We start from the raw sequence: 18,580 nt of genomic DNA on the forward strand, positions 1-18,580 counted from the left end.
CGTGGGAGGAGGCATGCAGAATAGGAACAGACAGACCAGAGCACTGGACCGGCTAGCCTGGTCTCCTATCTCCAACAGTGGCCAGTACAGACGTTTGGGAGGAAGTTGCAAGAAATTCCTGGAACGAATACTGAATGGGACAGATCTTAAGAGCATTTTATACTAAATCCAGCCATTTCTCAGGCTCTTCCCCAGAGGCAGGGCCCCGCACTAGAGCAATGTACCTGCTGTGGGACAGACATGGCCTCTCAGCAGGGCCACCATAAAATGGATTATTTTCCAGACAAATCAAAGTCTCTTGGTTTAGTCCTGCCCTCTGCACTACTCCCAGTGCCAAGCAAACTCCAGACCTTGGGGTCCAGGGAAGCGCAACAGAAAGGAAGGGGACACTGGTTTTGGCAACTGGAAGAACAAGAAAAGAAAGAAAGATGCTCTGATCCTACCTAGTAAGAAAGAGGATGCGCTGGGACTGAATCAGAGACCCAAAATAAAAATAAATAAAATAAATTAATGGAGATATCCCATCTCCTAGAACTGGAAGGGACCTTGAAAGGTCATTGAGTCCAGCCCCCTGCCTTCACTAGCAGGACCAAGTACTGATTTTGCCCCAGATCCCTAAGTGGCTCCCTCAAGGATTGAACTCACAACCCTGGGTTTAGCAGGCCAATGCTCAAACCACTGAGCTATCCCTCCCCCCACCAAAAAAAAAAAAAAAAGCGAGCAAGTCACAGAACAAAACTAACTCTGACCAGAGGCAAGTCAACCACTCCCCCAAGGAGATGGCATACTGCTCCAAGCAGCAGCTTAGCCAAATGTGCAGGACAGGGAAAGTCCCAGCAGCCCCAGCCCTTCCCAGGCTGTTCTCAAAATTAAAGTCATTCTGCTTTGGCTCCTTTGCTTCTCTTGGATCACGGTCACAACTGGCACGAATTGGTCCTCCTCTTGGCAGTCTCAGCGAATCTAGGTTGCCAGGGCCCAATCCTGTAGCGGTCTCTCCAGAGCAGGGCGAAGACACAGTGGAAGGTGGTAGGACTTGCCCTGCTGCTACCCAAGCTGCAGCTATTATGTGAATAAACAACAGAATTCTGAGTTCTGTAGCAGTGTTGAAAAGTGGTTACACTAGCAGTTAGTTAAACCTTTTCCAACACCACTTCAGAGTGGTCCATTGCGGATAATTATGTTCAGCAACAGATCCACTTCCTGCCCCAGTGTATCTGCAGGATGGGAAGAGTTATGTGACCCAGGACTTTCACTTTCCTCACTCTTAGCCGTATTGAAGCATTAATATAGCATCTCACAAAACTGGGTGACTGGGCAACAAAATGGCATATGAAATTTAATGTTGATAAATGCAAAGTAATGCACATTGGAAAACATAATCCTAACTATACATATACAATTATGGGGTCTAAATTAGCTGTCACCACTCAAGAAAGATCTTGGAGTCATTGTGGATAGTTCTCAGAAAACATCCACTCAACGTACAGTGCGGCAGTCAAAAAAGCGAACAGAATGTTGGAAATCATCAAGAAAGGGATAGATAATAAGACAGAAAATATATTGCCTCTACATAAATCCATGGTACGCCCATACCTTGAATACCGCGTGCAGATGTGGTCGCCCCATCTCAAAAAAGATGTATTGGAATTGGAAAAGGTTCTGAAAAGGGCAACAAAAATGATTAGGGGTATAGAATGGCTTCTGTATGAGGAGAGATTAATAAGACTGGGACTTTTCAGCTTGGAAAAGAGGAGACTAAGGGGGGATATGATAGAGGTCTATAAAATCATGAGTGGTATAGAGAAAGTAAATAAGGAAGTGATATTTACTCCTTCTCATAATACAAGAACAAGGGGCCACCAAATGAAATTAATAGGTAGCAGGTTTCAAACAAACAAGAAAGTATTTTTTCACGCAACGCACTGTCAACCTCTGGAACTCCTTGCCAGAGGGTGTCGTGAAGGCCAAAACTATAACGGGGTTCAAAAGGGAGCTAGATAGATTCATGGAAGATAGGTCCATCAATGGCTATTAGCCAGGATGGGCAGGAATGGTGTCCCTTGCCTCTGTTTCTCAGAAGCTGGGAATGGGCGACAGGGCATGGATCACTTGATGATGACCTGTTCTGTTCATTCCCTCTGGGGCACCTGCCATTGGCCACTGTCAGAGGACAGGATACTGGGCTAGATGGACCTTTGGTCTGACCCAGTATGGCCGTTCTTATGTTCTTATTTGCATGGAATGTCTCTCCTTGCCCCGCAGTTAAGTCACTGGGAGCGCTTTATAACAACGCATTTGTGAGACTGGGACATCCATACGGGATCACATAGCAACACAGGCATGTGATTACTGTGCACATCTCAGCTCAGATGCATGTGAACTCTACAGCTCACTAAGAGCATACAAGCAGCAGGCAATTTCCCCATACTTAGCGCAGCCCAAGGCATTGGCCACATGGAGGGTTGTGTCAACTGGGGGGACTAGAAGATTCAAAAGGGCCCAGATTAAAGATATCTGTGCATAAAAAGGCAGCTGAATTGAGTGACACACACACCTTGATTCTTGACCGGGGGGGGGGGGGGGGGGGAGAAGAGAGGGGAAATAGGATTTTGTTTGTCTCGACCTTCTCCCACCCTATCAGCATTTCTTATCCAAGAGAGGGGAGAAAGTTGTATGTATCTATAATGCAAGTCCCTCTACCATACTACAATGAAGGCATCTCCTGGCCTAGTCTGATTTCACTTGTGAGAGTAGAGAGGTTGCGTTAGGAAGATCTAAGTAACACAAGGATAAGTCAGCTACCACAATGACTAGCACCCTAGTGACCTTCTCTGCACTCTCAAAGTTTTGCCACCAAACTGGCAATCACATCAAGTACCAAAGTCACACTTCTTGCAATATTTTGCACATTACCCCCAGCTATTTAATGATCGGACACTGTGAAATGAAAACAAAAGGGTAGACCAAAAGCTGCCCTGCAGGATTCATTGTATGACAGGTGCATGAGATACTCTCCTCCCAAACAGCGTAAGAATCCCCAACAGCGAACAGTTTGGTTTGCCCACGTATGGATTACCCACAGGACTCTGGAGTCGCAGGGACAGTGAGTTGCTATAGCCTCCTGGGCACTGAAAGCTATTCGGGGAAGACCGTGGAGTGTAGGCAGGAGAAAGAGGAGGTTATTAAGAAAAGGAATAATATAGGCGATCAGCAAGAACTCTGTCAGGAGAGAAACCTGCCTGGGAAAATCATTTTCCTAGAAAAGAGATGGGAGTCCAACTGCTTCAAACATTTAAAACTAGACTGGGGCAAAACACTAGAAAAAGTGCATTAAAGAATAAAACTGCCCCAGTGTCTGCAAGCCAGACTTGGGGGTGCATCCACACTAAGAAAAAAGTGGGTTTTACTAACAGATAGTAACCAGGGCTTAATTTGCACCTCTAGGCTTGGCAGTTCGTAGCCCCGGCACTGATGCTTGACACATCAGTTATGAAAGTAAAAATATTGCTTGAGACCCGGCACCTCTTTCATTACAAATTAAGCACTGATAGTAATTAACATGGTAAAGTTATGGACAAGGCAGTTGCAGTTTTAACACGTGTTAACAGGCAGAGGTAAATATTAATGGTAAAAATAAAACACTTTCTTCCCTAGAGAAGACAAGGCCTAGATGAGCTCACACCCACAGGTCTTTTTCATTGCTAGCTTCTGTGCTCTCTCTCCAGTCCCTGGTACTCTCTACAGAGCCTGAAGTGGTTGGATTTACAGCTGACACATCACAAGGGGCCAGTTTAGGAAAGAATTCCAAGCAAAGTCCTTAGGATACCCACATTAGTAACAACTCAGGAGGAACCCTGTCTGTACAATAAATCCCTCTGGAATTCACCCCATGAGGCTAGAATAAGACCTGGCCCTTTCTCAGCACATCCCAGCCAAGGATCTTAAAGCACTTTCCAAACACTAATCTCTAGCCCAATAAAGTAGGTCAGTATTACCCCTATGTTATAGAGGGGGACTCTAAGGCACACAAAAGGGAAGTGACTTGGCCAAAGTCAGTAAATTGGTGGCAACGCTGAGAACAAAATCCAGGGCACTCGACTCTTAGGCCTACGTTTTCAGCACAAACGTCCTCTCCATTGTAGTCCAAGCCTGTGACACAGCTCCCAGAATGCAATCCTGTTTGACTGGCCCTTAGACTCATCTCTGAGGTAGACTAGTGTGTACGGCAGCAGCTGCTGGGCATCAGAGAACAGAGAAACCCAGACACAGCCTGCCTCATTCACACCCAGCACTCCCCATGAGCCACTGAGACAGCTGGCAACAAAGAGGGAGGTCATTCAGCAGACGCTCTTCTCAGCACTGCAAGGGCAGATCCAGAAGTCAGCTGAGAGGAAAGACTTTCCCAGACAGGGCTGCTGCTAGTTCTCTCCTAGCAGCTGTTCTCTATGGGGAAGCCAATGTCCCTACCCTGGGGGGCATGAGGAAGCCTGTTCCCTCCCAGGGATTTAAAGCTTAAGTGCAGCTCGGAGCCTGTAATGCCAGGGCCAACAAGCCTGATTCTTTTCTGCCAGTTCAGTCAGTATTACAGAAATTCATTGTAGTTTTACTTACATCTTGGCCAGCAAGGCAGAGCAGAGAGGGGACAACCAACTCAAAGCCCAGCCGGTATGACACACTGACTGAATGATGCTCCCACTGCCCTGGAGACTTGACCCACGATGGGGCAGTCCTAGGGAATTTTTCCCCCTCCCAATCTAAAAAGTAACTGATATAAAATCATAATTGTTCCAACTCCAAACAATACTGCCTGTACAACTGTGAGCCCAGTGATCCCAGGGGGAGAAGAGCCCGGCTCCAACTCTGTGCCTGCCAAAGCTACCAGAGCAGCTCAGTTCCTAGCGGCGCTGGCCCATTGTAATTATCACAGTCACAACATCACAAGGCTGGAGAGAGAGAGAAAAGCCAGACCAAGAGCCTCAGAGCAGCAGGAAGGAAGCTCAGGAAGATGCCAATATGTCTCGTCTGCGAGTCACCAAAGCTCTTGTCTGCTTAGCCTGAGAGTCCTTTGAGGCAGGGATGGAGCACACAGTACAGAGCACACCGGCGCACTCTATAAACAAGAATAATAATTGGGACCTCTCTTGTAGACGTGGTCAGAGGGAGTGGAAGGTTTTGCTATGGAGACAAAATAGCTGAGAGATTGGCCCAACCCCCCCAAATCAGATCCGGCTCCAAGTGCCCCAAAAATGTGTTGGGGAAAATTGATCTGAAAACTGTACTATGCTTCCAACAAAGTCTTGTCTAACACCTCCCCCTCCCCAATGAAATGATGGGGTTCACGTGTTCCATCTGAACAACAAGCCATGAGGGCTGGGATCACATGATGTTGCAGCCAGACCCACCCCGCTACAAACACTCCAGAAAACCACCAGCCAGATAGCAAAGGTCATGGAAGCAGCCTCCAACTAACAAACAAGAGGGTGGGAGGGGAAAGAGGAGGGAATCAATCGGAAACACCAACCAGGGTTCTGGCTGTCACCCCATCAGATAAGCCTCCATGCAGCCCAAACACCATCCAGTGTGCACAGAGGACTGGGCAACACACAGGCAACGTCCACATCAGCAGCTTGCACAGCATTCTACAAACCAAACTCACCCAAGCCCAGCTGTCCTGCAGGGGCTTTCACAGAGAGTCAGGTAAAAGCAATGCCCTGGCCCAGGACACTGCTGTGTTCTCTTGCATGTTTACACTGGATGCAGCCAAGGCTAGCTCAGGGGCAGGGGAGGTGAAGGATCAGCAGGATCGAACCAATTCTCTCATTCCAGGAGCATCCCCTGCATAAACTGAAACATCCCATCAGCTGCATAGCCCTTTCCCACCCCCCCCTCCCCAACAGCTACACAGGAGGCTCCCGCTAACCTACATCATAGAAGCCTCAGAAAGGACACAAGGAGCTTTAACAATGCGCTCTGCATAGCTAAAGAGAAAGGCGTATGGCCTGACTGCCTAGAAAAAGGGGCTGGTTTTTGTGAGGTTTTGGAAAACCAAGCATGACTATGAAGAAAGAGCTACTGGGGGACTCACACCTCTGTCCACACAGAGACGCCTTTTCGCACTCCCCTTCCCTCCTGGCTGAGCAATATCAAGCTGCACATCAGCTTCCATAGCTCAAGAGGGCTCTGGGCCAGAATGCTGCAGCTCAAACACATTTGGTCCTGTCAGCCTCCTGGGGATCGGCAGGACTGAGCAGAAGCGTGTTTTCACAGCCATGCCCTCGTATCTGGGGAGGGAGCGCATGGCACCAGTTCAGCGACTGCAGGTCAGGACGAGCCCGCATCAGAGACAGAAATTAGCCAGTCCTCTGGGAGGTGCACAGCAACAGGACAACGATACAGGATCACAGTCACTGGACTGGACACTGCAACGGAGACGAATCACAGCGCTCCCAATGAGATGAGAGTAGGTGGGGAATCCAAGGGCAAACCGGTCATGGACACTGGAGGGAGCTAAGCTTGAGGAGAGCTAGCAGGGCTCAGCATTCTGAGCCACCATCTGCATCCCCAACTCCAAGCCAGCCAACACCACTAATTCCCTGGCAATCCCACTCCCTTGCTGCTCCCGGCAAAGGGGACACTAACATTGTTCCCAAGCAGTACCACCCAGACACACTGCTGAAAGGCAACCGGGCTACAAAGGGAGCAAAGGGCCCTGTGTGGAATGGAGCTCTGCCAACTTCAAAACGAGAAGTTTAAATGGAAACCAGAAGACCAAACAATGGCTGCCATACTGTCATCATTAGCTCACTAATAGGACAAGAGGCAAAAGTAAACCAGAAAACCAACAGTATCATATTCTTCCAGTGAGCACTGGGGGAGGGCACTCACTGTCCTGACCACAGAAGCCAGAGATACCCCCCCACCAAAGCCTCACACGTTCCCTGGCAGGCCGCTCCGGGCATGAGGCCTCTTTCCTTCACTCAGAGCACTAGACCCTGCTGTCACTGAAAGCCACTGGCAGACCACTGAGCTCAGAAAACGGAGTCAGGAACTGGAGCCAATTTAATGTTGAGTACAGAAAACACCCTTTCTGGCAGAACCGTATGTCTCAGATCCACAGGACTGGTGCTATGCCCTCAGCTTTGGAACAGTCTCTGGGAGGAATCCCTTCGATGTGCCAGACTCCCAAGGGGTATCACTCTTCCTTCAGGGTGAGCCATGAGGCCTCATCACCTCCTAGACTGAACGTCTGGGGCTCCAGACCTCCTGCTTCACCCTGTGAGCTCCGTCCAGAGGATCCAGCTGAGACAGACCCTGGCAGAGACTTGTCTACCCTTCAGGGATTAATGCACCTCACCCAGTATTTGCAGTGACGCTTAGTGTCAAAAAAAGTCAGGTTTATCAGTCAATTGGACACAGCCTAGTAAGTCCTTAGGTGAGCCCAGAGACTGAAGGTTAAAGCATAGTCCAAGCCCATTCTGGTTAGCTCAGAGCCCAGCCAAGCTGTAATGAACTCCATGTTCAGGCTCTGTCTCTCTCTCTCTCTCACTCTGACCTCCCTGGGCAGTTCCCAGGTGAGAGGCTTGACTCCTTCCAACAGCCAAATCCGATCCCTCCACCTCACTCCTTCCCAGTTCTTTGTTCTCGAGCTGGGGATTTTGCTCAGCTTCCATGCTGAGTGGTGGGGAAACCCCTTTCCCTCTGGGCATTAGTTGCCAGGTGTCATTGTCCTGGTGACTGGATTTGCCATGGTCTTCTCAGATTTTCCACGGATACGGGGTCAGCGTCAGCCTGTCCTTTTTAAGGACCCATTCAGGCTCAGACAGGTGACATTCATACCCATGTCTCTCGTTCAGCCTGCCCTGAGAGCAAATGGTTCCTTTTCCCCCACCACTGGGTAGCCATGCGAAATACAGGAGAAACTGAGGCACACAAAAAAATTTACAGAAAATTCCCACTTCGCCACACCATAACCAAATAGGACCTTGTGATGGACAGCATACAGCAACTCAGGGAAACAAGGATGCAGGGCCATGTTTACACAAGGGTTAAATACATTTCAGCAGATGGGCAGAGAACCATGCTTGAAACCATTCCATTAACAGCCAAGAGCAGGCAGCTCAGGCAGAGAACAAGGCTATGTCTGGCCATGATCACAGATCAAACGCCAGATCAAACATGCTGGAACTCAGCTAAGCTGCACTTTGAGATGGCTAGAGGACAGCAATTCCATTTCACGACTACTTTTGAGGTCCCAAAACTTGTTTACCTTCCACACCAGAACAAAACCAAAACCTTCTGGACTTTTTCAGGAATCAGAATTTTGTCGAGAAGTCCGTGTTCAGCTTTTCAATTCATCATTAGCTGCAACCAAGTTCAGTAGGTGTTGTGAAGGTTTGTTGTTTGTGTAGTGTAGACAGGGCCCAAATTGGCTAGCTTGTCTTACAAAACACCTCTCCCTGGCAAAGAAGCCAGGGTACGAGTGCCATCAAACATGGTGGTTGCTAACATGGTGCCAACCACAATACAGACAGGGCTGGACACCAACAGAGTCTAATAGCTGGGTTTGAGCAGTAGGGTGCAGCGATGCAGGCACATGCAATGCCATCCAGGGGGTGTGAGTACAGCAACTAACCCTCCACACACACATCTGTTACACCCCAGCCCTGGTGCTCTTGCTCTGCCTCCCCCCACAACTTGGGAACAGACTCCTGCAATAGCCACGACTAGGATCAATTCCAGTGTCTATGTGCCACTGGTGCCCCACTGGGGAGAATGGTGTGGAAACTTGCCACCAGAAGAGCACAGAGAGATTGGCAGTCCCTAGCCATGTGCTCAGCAGCCTACAAGGCAGGAAGTGCAGCCGGTCAGTGGGTGCAGCGCCCAGCATTCAGACACCCGAGAAACATTTCAAATAACCATTCGCCCCCAGCCAGGCAACTCCATCCCACCTGATCAGCAGGGAGACCTCTGTGCCCTCACAGCTAGGTAGGAGAGACCGCAATAGACGAGTGTACTGTGAACATGTCTCAGAGCTGAACACTGCCCTCCAAGGACCTCAAGCTTTCTGGTCAGCTTGACAAGGAATAACCTGGTTGGGGGAGGACCAGTCAATATGCTGGGCATCGGCCAACCACCTCAATTCTGTCCTAGGAGGCAGGTGCTTTTTCACAAGGATTTCTAGGCTGAGTCAGTCTAATTGTCCTAAGCAGAGCTACACAGAGTACCCAGCACTGCAGGCATCTACAATTCAACTAAACCCATTTGTCTTGTCCCCTTAGCCCTTCCTGTCTTTGCAGCAGCAGATTGGGGGACATCCAGGGAATGAACAACTCTTCTCCTCAATTAGGGAATTTAACTGCTTAGGAAAGACTCAACAACAGATTTGTGCTCAGCCCCTGAACGCCACAGGGACAGCATACACCCTACCCCTCAGTATGAGTAAGGACACAGTTAGCAGATCACTGGCTGGAGGATGAGGAGAGGTGCAGGACAGGCACTGCCCCTTACCCAGACTTACCACAAGGGAAATAAGTAAGCAAACAAATCACACAAGGCTTCCAAGCCTTGTGAGCTCACTTACATTGTCAACAGATTCTCTCTCACCCTCTCCCTGCATGCAATCCAGTCTGAGTGACAGCAGCACCTATCACCAGGAACAGGGCAAAGCCAAGAGCCTTCTGCAAACCAGGAAGTTACGCATACAAGAAAATATCATCTCAGGCTCCAAAGGGCTGGCACACTATGAGGCAGCTCACCACTTCTTAGAGATTGACACTGCTTATTAAGTTTAGGATCCATTCCTTGTCTCCAAACACTCTCAACCAGAAAGACAGAGGCTCCTGGCACTGATTTCAAAAAGATCCCACAATAAAAATAAATCAATCAGCCTCTCAGCAGACATCAACACATTTCCCCATGCACATGTGCGCGAGATGAGGTCGCCAAATACCAACAGCGTCAGACCCACGAGCTGGGAATTCCAGCAGGGCCTGCTTTGTTCTGTCTCCAGAAAGTTCTCCTAATCTCAGCCTTGAACCCAGCTTTGGAAAGCTGAGTGATAATTAAACAGGCCTGGATTAGTTATCAGGCTGGTGATTAGTTGGATACCAATTTTCGCTTGCCAGCGGAGACCTGGAAATCACTCACCACTGTTCAGACGTTAAAGTTGGAATCAACTCCTGAACACAAGTGGGAGAAGCAGCAGAAGCACCTCATCATCCCACCCCAAATCACTTGTGTCCCCTTAAGTGATGCAACACAAGAGGGCATGGGAGCTGGTTTGTCTTATCACTGCCAAAAAAAGGGGAGATCACAGAGGTCCAGAGACCGCAATGGAATGGAATAGAAGAGTTGGCAAGGCACAATGGAGACAAGCAAAACAATCAATTGCTCAGACCAACCACTTCCTTAAGCACAACCGGAGTTATGAGAAAAAAGAAACAGAGTAAGGGGGAAAATTAAAACTTTCAGGCAGCCAAGGATTTAGGGAGAGGAGAGAAGAGGGAAACCTTTGAGCCAGTTGCTAAGAGTTTGCCTACACACAGAAATTGCATGAGTTTGAAAGACTACTTAAATTAAACCAGAGCAAGGACTGCATGGACATCCTTCTATTGGTTTAAAACTGGTTATATTGGTTACAGGTAAAATCTAAACCAATAAAAACCTGGTTTAAATTGATTTAAGAGAGCAGCCACAGAGTTGCACCAGTTTAAATAAACTGGCTTAAAAATCACACCTTTAGTTTAACTTGTTGCAACTGTGTGCATAGCACAGACTGCAGAGAAGACCCGCATTTGTGATGCACAAAGCAAGACACCATTTCACTATGACAACTTGGGGGAGCCTTTTCACACATTACTGAGATCCAGATCCTTACTGAATAACCAGGCAAGCTACAATGGGGCTTCAGGAGGTGTGGTGTTTGTCACGTCCTTGCATGGATACAGTAATAAAAAAAAAAAAAATTAAAAATCAGGGTATCAACTGAGATCAGGGCCCGTTGTGTTAAGCACTGCACAGATTCAGACACACACAAGTAAGAGTCCCTGCCCTGAGGATCTTACAGTCTCAAGAGACAAGACAAACAAAGGGTGGGAGGCAAGTATTAGAATTGCTGGTTTACAGATGAAGAACTGAGGCACGGAAAGATTAATTGACTTACCCAAGGGGACTCTATTGCCATTTGTTGCTGTCGCATCTCAGTCCAGTAAGAGACTCCTGCTCTGTGGGTGGGTAATGAACACATTTCCCCATGAGGACTAGCTCAGGAAATGTTACGACCTCTCTGTTTAACCCTCCCCTCTTCCAAATTTGCAAGATTAATTATTCTTGGGTTTCTTTCCTTCCCACAGAAGATACCATTCTGGGATTCACTTATTCCAAGGCTGGGTACCCTGCACTTTGGCTAGCAATAGCTGCTGATCAGCCCTGCAACTCCACACTGAGTAAGGAGAATCCTGGTTCACATTTCCAAGGAGACGTAAACACTGAATCAGCCTCCCGGCAATCCTGATACTCAGAGCAAACAGATGTTAACAAGATAAATAAAATAAAGGAAAATCCCACACACTAAGGCCTGGTCTACAGTTAAATGTTAGGCTGGCATAGCTAAAAGTTCACACCCCTGAGCACTGAAGCTGTGCTGACCTAACCCCCAGTGTAGACATGACCAGATCAATGGAAGAATTCTTCTATCAACCCACCTACCGTTAAAGCGCCTTCCAGCGCCGTAGTAAGTGTCTACCCCACCACACGACCGTGGCATGCCTGCAGTGCCGTAGCTGTGTTGCCCTACTGCTCATAGCAAAGACATGGCCTAAGGCAGTGGCTGCTCTGCTGCTTTGGGATGTGGAGAGCTGAAGGGAGCTCCCAAGGGAACGCCATGCCAGAGCTGTCCTGCCTGGAGAAAGGCGGAAAAGATGGACTTGACCAGGCCTGAGCTTAGGGCAGAGGAGGGAAGGGGAAATTGTCAGGCCTGCATTAGCAGGTAAATCTGGCTGACTCTGGGGAGGGTGAAATGCATCCAACCCTGACAGACAGCTTGCAGAGAACTCACCCTCATTCCCTAGGAGTTTTGCCTCCTTAGAGCCCAAGGCCCACCCCAGTTGGAGGCTTCCCCTTTCTGTGTTACCAGCTGCCACTGAACCTTCAGGCTCCAACATTCCCTCTGCCTCATAAAGAAGTAGTTTCTAGAAGTTCTCCCACTGTCAGAACCAGGCTGGCTCAGGAGACTCACTCCACAGGAACCATGTTCCTCCTTGCAGGTGCTGGGGGAAGGGGCAACCTGGGGAAAAGGGGCAGATTGTCTGGCAAAGAGTAATAAGTGCACATGAATACCACCCCTTTCTATCTCAATCACACAGCAATTCTTTTCAGTCACTCACATGGCACAGTAAGTGCCCATGCCCTTCTACAACGATCTCTCCTCCCCATCCATCTTACTAAGATGGAGATACAAGACTCCAGTAGGTTCCTGCCAGCCCATCTCCCCATGGGTCAGTTGAAGATTATTCCCTCCTGTATACTGTTTAGAAGTTACCAAAACATCTTAAGTGACAGGGCCCCCGCCCCTTCCTTGGAGACAATTCCCCAGCTGGATCAGTCTTACTGTCTCCCTCCAGCCCTCAGATCATTCTCCTTGCACTTCTCTGAACAAGCAGGTACCCAGAACTAAAAGCAACATTCCAGATGGGTTTTCCCCAGAGTCAGACAGAGAGAAACTCTCCCCTCCCTGCTCCAGAACTTGAGGCCTCTGCGTCTGCAGCCTCAATTAGATGATTTATTCAGCAGCATAGAAGTACGTGGCACTAAAACAAAACCACACTGACCAGTTTTTTACCCCATATCACACTGCAGACTCCTGTCTGATTTGCTGCCCACCCCCTCAGTCTCTCTCATCCACTTCTACACCCCAGATTTCTTCCACCCAAAGAGGATCCAGGTTTAGGGTTATTCCTCTCCCTCATTGAATGAGCTGCATCTGTCCAAGCTGATCCTTGTTTTATTATTTTCAGCCCATTTCTAGTCTCATTGGGTCACTCTGTATCATTTCTCTGTCCTCACTAGTATCTGCAGCTCCTCCCTGGTTTGCTTCATCTGCAAATTTCACTAATCTGCCATATGCCTCCTCTTCTGGATCATTAGTGAAGCTATGAAATAAGACCAGGCCTAACACAGGTTCCTGCAGCTTCCACCAGACCCCCTGGCCACAACTTGAGACATTGCTATTTATTACCACTCTTGGTTAACAAATGCAGACACTTTTCCACCTATATGGCAGTGTTGCACTCAAGAGTTTCAATTCATTTTGAGAGCAACATTTCAAAGGATCCCAAAGCATTTATTTACAAACAATATGCATGGAGAATTCATTTCACCCACCACTGAAATGCAGCCTCCTCTGAAGGGAAGGCAGCAGCAGTTTGGCAGTACCCAACAATGGGATACAACAATTTAGGCACAATATGTAGTGCAAACAACTGAAATTCCAGAGGGAAGGTAGGGCAGGAAAATGTACTTAACTCAACTGGAATTTGGACAAAAGGTAATACCAACTCATTTGAGAAATGCCAGGAATCTTTCATGACCATGAATAGGCTCAACATTGGTTCTAAGTCTAATCTAAAAGCTGTCATCTCCAGACCTAACACCATACTGGGGCATTTGGGTCAAAACGGACTCAGCAGAGAAAGTAATTATCTGAAAGATTCTCACCCAAGCAGTAACCAGGCCCAATTTACAGGCTTGGCTCTAATTTATGAGATCTAACAAGGTCACAGCCTGGGGCAGTCTTCGGTTGTAGTAGAAAGGAGCTAGAAGGAGTATGAAACTATAGACCTCTTGCAAGCCCCAGTCGCCCCCTCACAAGTTCTAGTGTAAACTGTGAACCCTGTGAGGGGGGGAAAAAAACAAGCAAGATGGGTCCTGCAACCCCTTCCCAAGCAGGTGCTCTGCAAGAGAGGAGGAGCAGAGCTCCCCAGACAGAAATGGGATCTTCACCAGAGACTGGAAAAGAGTAGGATGCAGTGAGATGACAGAATGGGGTGAAGGGATGTGAATATCCTGGGGAGAGGAATGGATCAGGGGCTCCATAGGAAAATTAAGCGTGTGCCTACATAGTTGGTGGTTCCTTAAGAGATGTAGAGTTTGTTGGGGGGTGTCAGAAAAACTAGACTGTGGAGCCCCCAAATGAGAGAGGATTTGGGGGAAAAAGGTACAAATCCGCCAACCTTCTAACCCAGATATAGACATTTGAGGATCCTATGATCCCTGGCATTGGGGAAGCAGGGAGTGCCCCCCAGCACACCCCAGAGGCACGATGGGGGAGCCGGGGGTGCCACCCAGCACACCCCGAAGGCGGGATGGGAGTACCGGGGTGCCCCCAGCAGACCCCAGAGGCGGGATGGGGGAGCCGGGGGTGCCCCCCAGCACACCCCAGAGGCGGGATGGGGGAGCCGGGGGTGCCCCCCAGCACACCCCGAAGGCGGGATTAGAGGTACCGGGGTGCCCCCAGCACACCCCAGAGGCGGGATGGGGGAGCCGGGGGTGCCCCCCAGCACACCCCGAAGGCGGGATGGGAGTACCGGGGTGCCCCCAGCAGACCCCAGAGGCGGGATTGGGGGTACCGGGGGTGCCCCCCACTCACCCGAAGTCATCGTCCATAGACTTGAAGTAGAACTTGTAGTTGGGCCGGTTGAGGAGGCCCTTGAAGTCGCCCAGGGTGACCCGCTCGGCCGGGATCGGCAGCTTCACCAGGTAGGGCGTCTCCTGCTCGTCCAGGTGGTAGATGATCTTCGTCTCGGCGGCCGCCATGGCGCCCCCCGCCCGGGCCCCGACCAGGCCTGCAGCCCCCCGGGCCCCGAGCGCCACCAGGCCCGGCCCCCAGCACGGCGACCCGGCCCGGCGCCCCTCGGCCCCGGCGCGGAGCCCCTCGAACACAGCGGCCCGGCCCGGCCTCTCGCGGGGTGGGTCCCTCTCGCTCTTGTTCTCCGGGTCCCAGCGCCGCCCGGCTAGAGCGCAAACTCCGGCGGCTCCGGCTCCGCCCCCGCGGCCCCCCGTCCCAGGGGCTTCGCTGGGCAGCGAGAGCGCGGCCCGGCCTCGCCCCGCTCCCCCCTTCCCGGGCGGCCGGCGGCTTCCCCTCAGCAACGTACAGGGGGCTGCGCACAGAGCCCCCCCCCCGCTTCCCCACAACCCCCCGCTCCCCCACAGCCCCCCCGAGCGCCCAGAGCCCCCCCGCTCCCCCACAACCCCCCGAGCGCCCAGAGCCCCCCCGCTTCCCCACAACCCCCCGCTCCCCCAATCGCACAGAGCTCCCCCACTTCCCCACAGCCCCCCGAGCGCCCCCACTTCCCCACAGCCCCCCGAGCGCCCAGAGCCCCCCCGCTTCCCCACAGCCCCCCGAGCGCCCAGAGCCCCCCCGCTCCCCCACAACCCCCCGAGCGCACAGAGCCCCCCCGCTCCCCCACAACCCCCCGAGCGCCCAGAGCCCCCCCCCGCTTCCCTACAACCCCCCGAGCGCCCAGAGCCCCCCCGCTTCCCCACAACCCCCCGCTCCCCCAATCGCCCAGAGCTCCCCCACTTCCCCACAGCCCCCCGAGCGCCCAGAGCCCCCCCGCTTCCCCACAGCCCCCCGAGCGCCCAGAGCCCCCCCGCTCCCCCACAACCCCCCGAGCGCACAGAGCCCCCCCGCTCCCCCACAGCTCCCCCGAGCGCCCAGAGCCCCCCCCGCTTCCCTACAACCCCCCGAGCGCACAGAGCCCCCCCGCTCCCCCACAACCCCCCGAGCGCCCAGAGCCACCCCGCTCTCCCACAACCCCCCGAGCGCCCAGAGCCCCCCCGCTTCCCCACAACCCCCCGCTCCCCCAATCGCACAGAGCCCCCCCGCTTCCCCACAGCCCCCCCGCTTCCCCACAGCCCCCCGAGCGCCCAGAGCCCCCCCGCTTCCCCACAGCCCCCCGAGCGCCCAGAGCCCCCCCGCTCCCCCACAACCCCCCATCACACAGAGCCCTCCCGCTCCCCCACAGCTCCCCCGAGCGCCCAGAGCCCCCCCCGCTTCCCTACAACCCCCTGAGCGCCCAGAGCCCCCCCACTTCCCCACAGCCCCCCATCACACAGAGCCCCCCGCTCCCCCACAACCCCCATTACACAGAGCCCCCCCGCTCCCCCACAGCTCCCCCGAGCGCCCAGAGCCCCCCCGCTTCCCCACAGCCCCCCATCACACAGAGCCCCCCGCTCCCCCACAACCCCCATTACACAGAGCCCCCCCGCTCCCCCACAGCCCCCCGAGTGCCCAGAGCCCCCCCCGCTCCCCCACAACCCCCCGAGCGCCCAGAGCCCCCCCGTTTCACTACAGCCCCCCGAGCGCACAGAGCCCCCCCTGCTTCCCTACAACCCCCCGAGCGCACAGAGCCCCCCCTGCTTCCCTACAACCCCCCGAGCACCCAGAGCCCCCCTGCTTCCCCACAACCCCATCACACAGAGCCCCCCCCGCTCCCCCACAGCCCCCCGAGCGCCCAGAGCCCCCCGCTCCCCCAAACCCCCCCGAGCGCACAGAGCCCCCCTGCTTCCCTACAACCCCCCGAGTGCACAGAGCCCCCCCGCTTCCCCACAGCCCCCATCACACAGAGCCCCCCCGCTTCCCTACAGCCCCCCATTACACAGAGCCCCCCGCTCCCCCACAACCCCCATCACACAGAGCCCCCCCGCTCCCCCACAGCCCCCCGAGTGCCCAGAGACCCCCCGCTCCCCCACAACCCCCCGAGCGCCCAGAGCCCCCCCGTTTCACTACAGCCCCCCGAGCGCACAGAGCCTCCCCGCTCCCCCACAACCCCCCATCACACAGAGCCCCCCCGCTTCCCCACAACCCCCGAGCGCACAGAGCCCCCCCGCTTCCCCACAACCCCCATCACACAGAGCCCCCCCGCTCCCCCACAACCCCCCGAGTGCACAGAGCCCCCCCCCCCGCTTCCCCACAACCCCCCATCACACAGAACCCCCCCGGTTCCCCACAACCCCCCGAGCGCACAGAGCCCCCCCGCTTCCCCACAGCCCCCCATCACACAGAGCCCCCCGCTCCCCCAAACCCCCCCGAGCGCACAGAGCCCCCCCGCTTCACTACAGACCCCCTGAGCACACAGAGCCCCCCCGCTTCCCCACAGTCCCCCGAACACACACAGCCCTCCCGAGCGCACAGAGCCCCCCTGCTTCCCCACAGAGCCCCCCGTTTCACTACAGCCCCCTGAGCACACAGAGCCCTCCCGCTTCACTACAGCCCCCCGAGCACACAGAGCCCCCCTGCTTCCCCACAGCCCGCCACTTCACTACAGCCCCCCGCTTCCCCACAGCTCCCCGAGCACACAGCCCCCCCGCTTCCCCACAGCCCCCCGAGCACACAGCCCCCCCCGCTTCCACACAACCCCCCCGAGCGCACACAGCTCCCCGCTTCCCCACAGCCCCCCGAGCACACCAAGCCCCCCGCTTCCCCACAGCCCCCCGAGCACACAGCCCCCCCGCTTCCCCAGAGCCCCCCCGCTTCCCCACAGCCCCCCCGCTTCCCCACAGCCCCCCCGCTTCCCCACAGCCCCCAATACAGAGCCCCCTGCTTCCCTAAAGCCCCCCAATATACAGAGGTCCCCCGGCCAATTTCCCTACAGTCCCCCAACACACAGCCCCCAGCCCCACTTCCCTACAGCCCTCCCTGAGCACCGAGTCCCCCTGGCTGCTTCCCTACAGCCCCCTGAGCACACAGAGGCACCCCCCCCTCCACCTCCCAGCTTCCACAGCAGGGAGAGCCACCTCCCCGTCCTGGCTTCCCTGGAGCCCTGCAGCATGCAGAGCTCCCAGATTCCCTACTGCCCCCCAGAACAGAGCCCCCCCAGCTTCCTTGCAGTCCCCCAGCACTCAGAGTCCCCTACGTCCCTACAGTCCCCTGACACACAGAGCTTGAACATACAGTCCCAACTTCCCTACAGACCACCCTACACCCACCAGTCCCCCCCCCTCCCCAGGGGTCCAGCACAGTCCCTACCCCTGAATACACACAGCTTCCCCCCAGCCCTGGCTTCCCTACAGCATCCTCCTACACCCACCAGCTCCTCTGTAATGCTGGCAGACCAGGTGCCAACTCCTGCTAAAGCCCCTGGGCCCCACTGAACATTGACAAATGCATAGCTGGATACCAGTCTGGCTCGTCTGTGCGTTACCATTGTTAAAAGAGATATAAGAATGTGTTTAATGTTCAGACTTTATTAAATGCTTGTAGGCTGCTTACTTAATCTTACTAGTAACATCTTCACCCCGTTATAAGGTAATATTTAAGTATTTGCTAAAACTGTCAAACCCCCAGTCAGGGGAGAAGCATTAAGTGTTAAATACTATTTACCTTACCTCCTCCTCCCCAATAAAAGAAGGCCTATAGATGCCAGACAAACCATTGTGGAACATCAGTGGACAAAAGACTTTGTTGTTTGCTTCCTTCACACCCATGAAGAGGGTATGGTGCCCAAGCCCTCATCCTTTCACAGCTTGAACGCTGGGGGAAGGGAATAAAAATCCCTGTTAAAGAGAAATTATCATCCCTATG

The 18,580-nt window shown here is 53.3% G+C and overlaps 1 protein-coding gene across 1 annotated transcript in view; it reads right to left on the reverse strand.

The window, feature by feature from the left end:
- DVL3 (dishevelled segment polarity protein 3) overlaps window positions 1-14,811 on the reverse strand; it is a 41,863-nt gene extending 27,052 nt beyond the window's left edge. The window contains exon 1 of the mRNA XM_065410289.1: window positions 14,645-14,811. Coding sequence (XP_065266361.1) covers window positions 14,645-14,811 — 167 coding nt within the window. The remainder of the gene's footprint in view (window positions 1-14,644) is intronic.
- Window positions 14,812-18,580: the final 3,769 nt, after the last annotated feature.

Source organism: Emys orbicularis, chromosome 9, assembly GCF_028017835.1.
Source record: "Emys orbicularis isolate rEmyOrb1 chromosome 9, rEmyOrb1.hap1, whole genome shotgun sequence".
In the NCBI taxonomy this organism is placed as follows: domain Eukaryota; kingdom Metazoa; phylum Chordata; order Testudines; family Emydidae; genus Emys; species Emys orbicularis.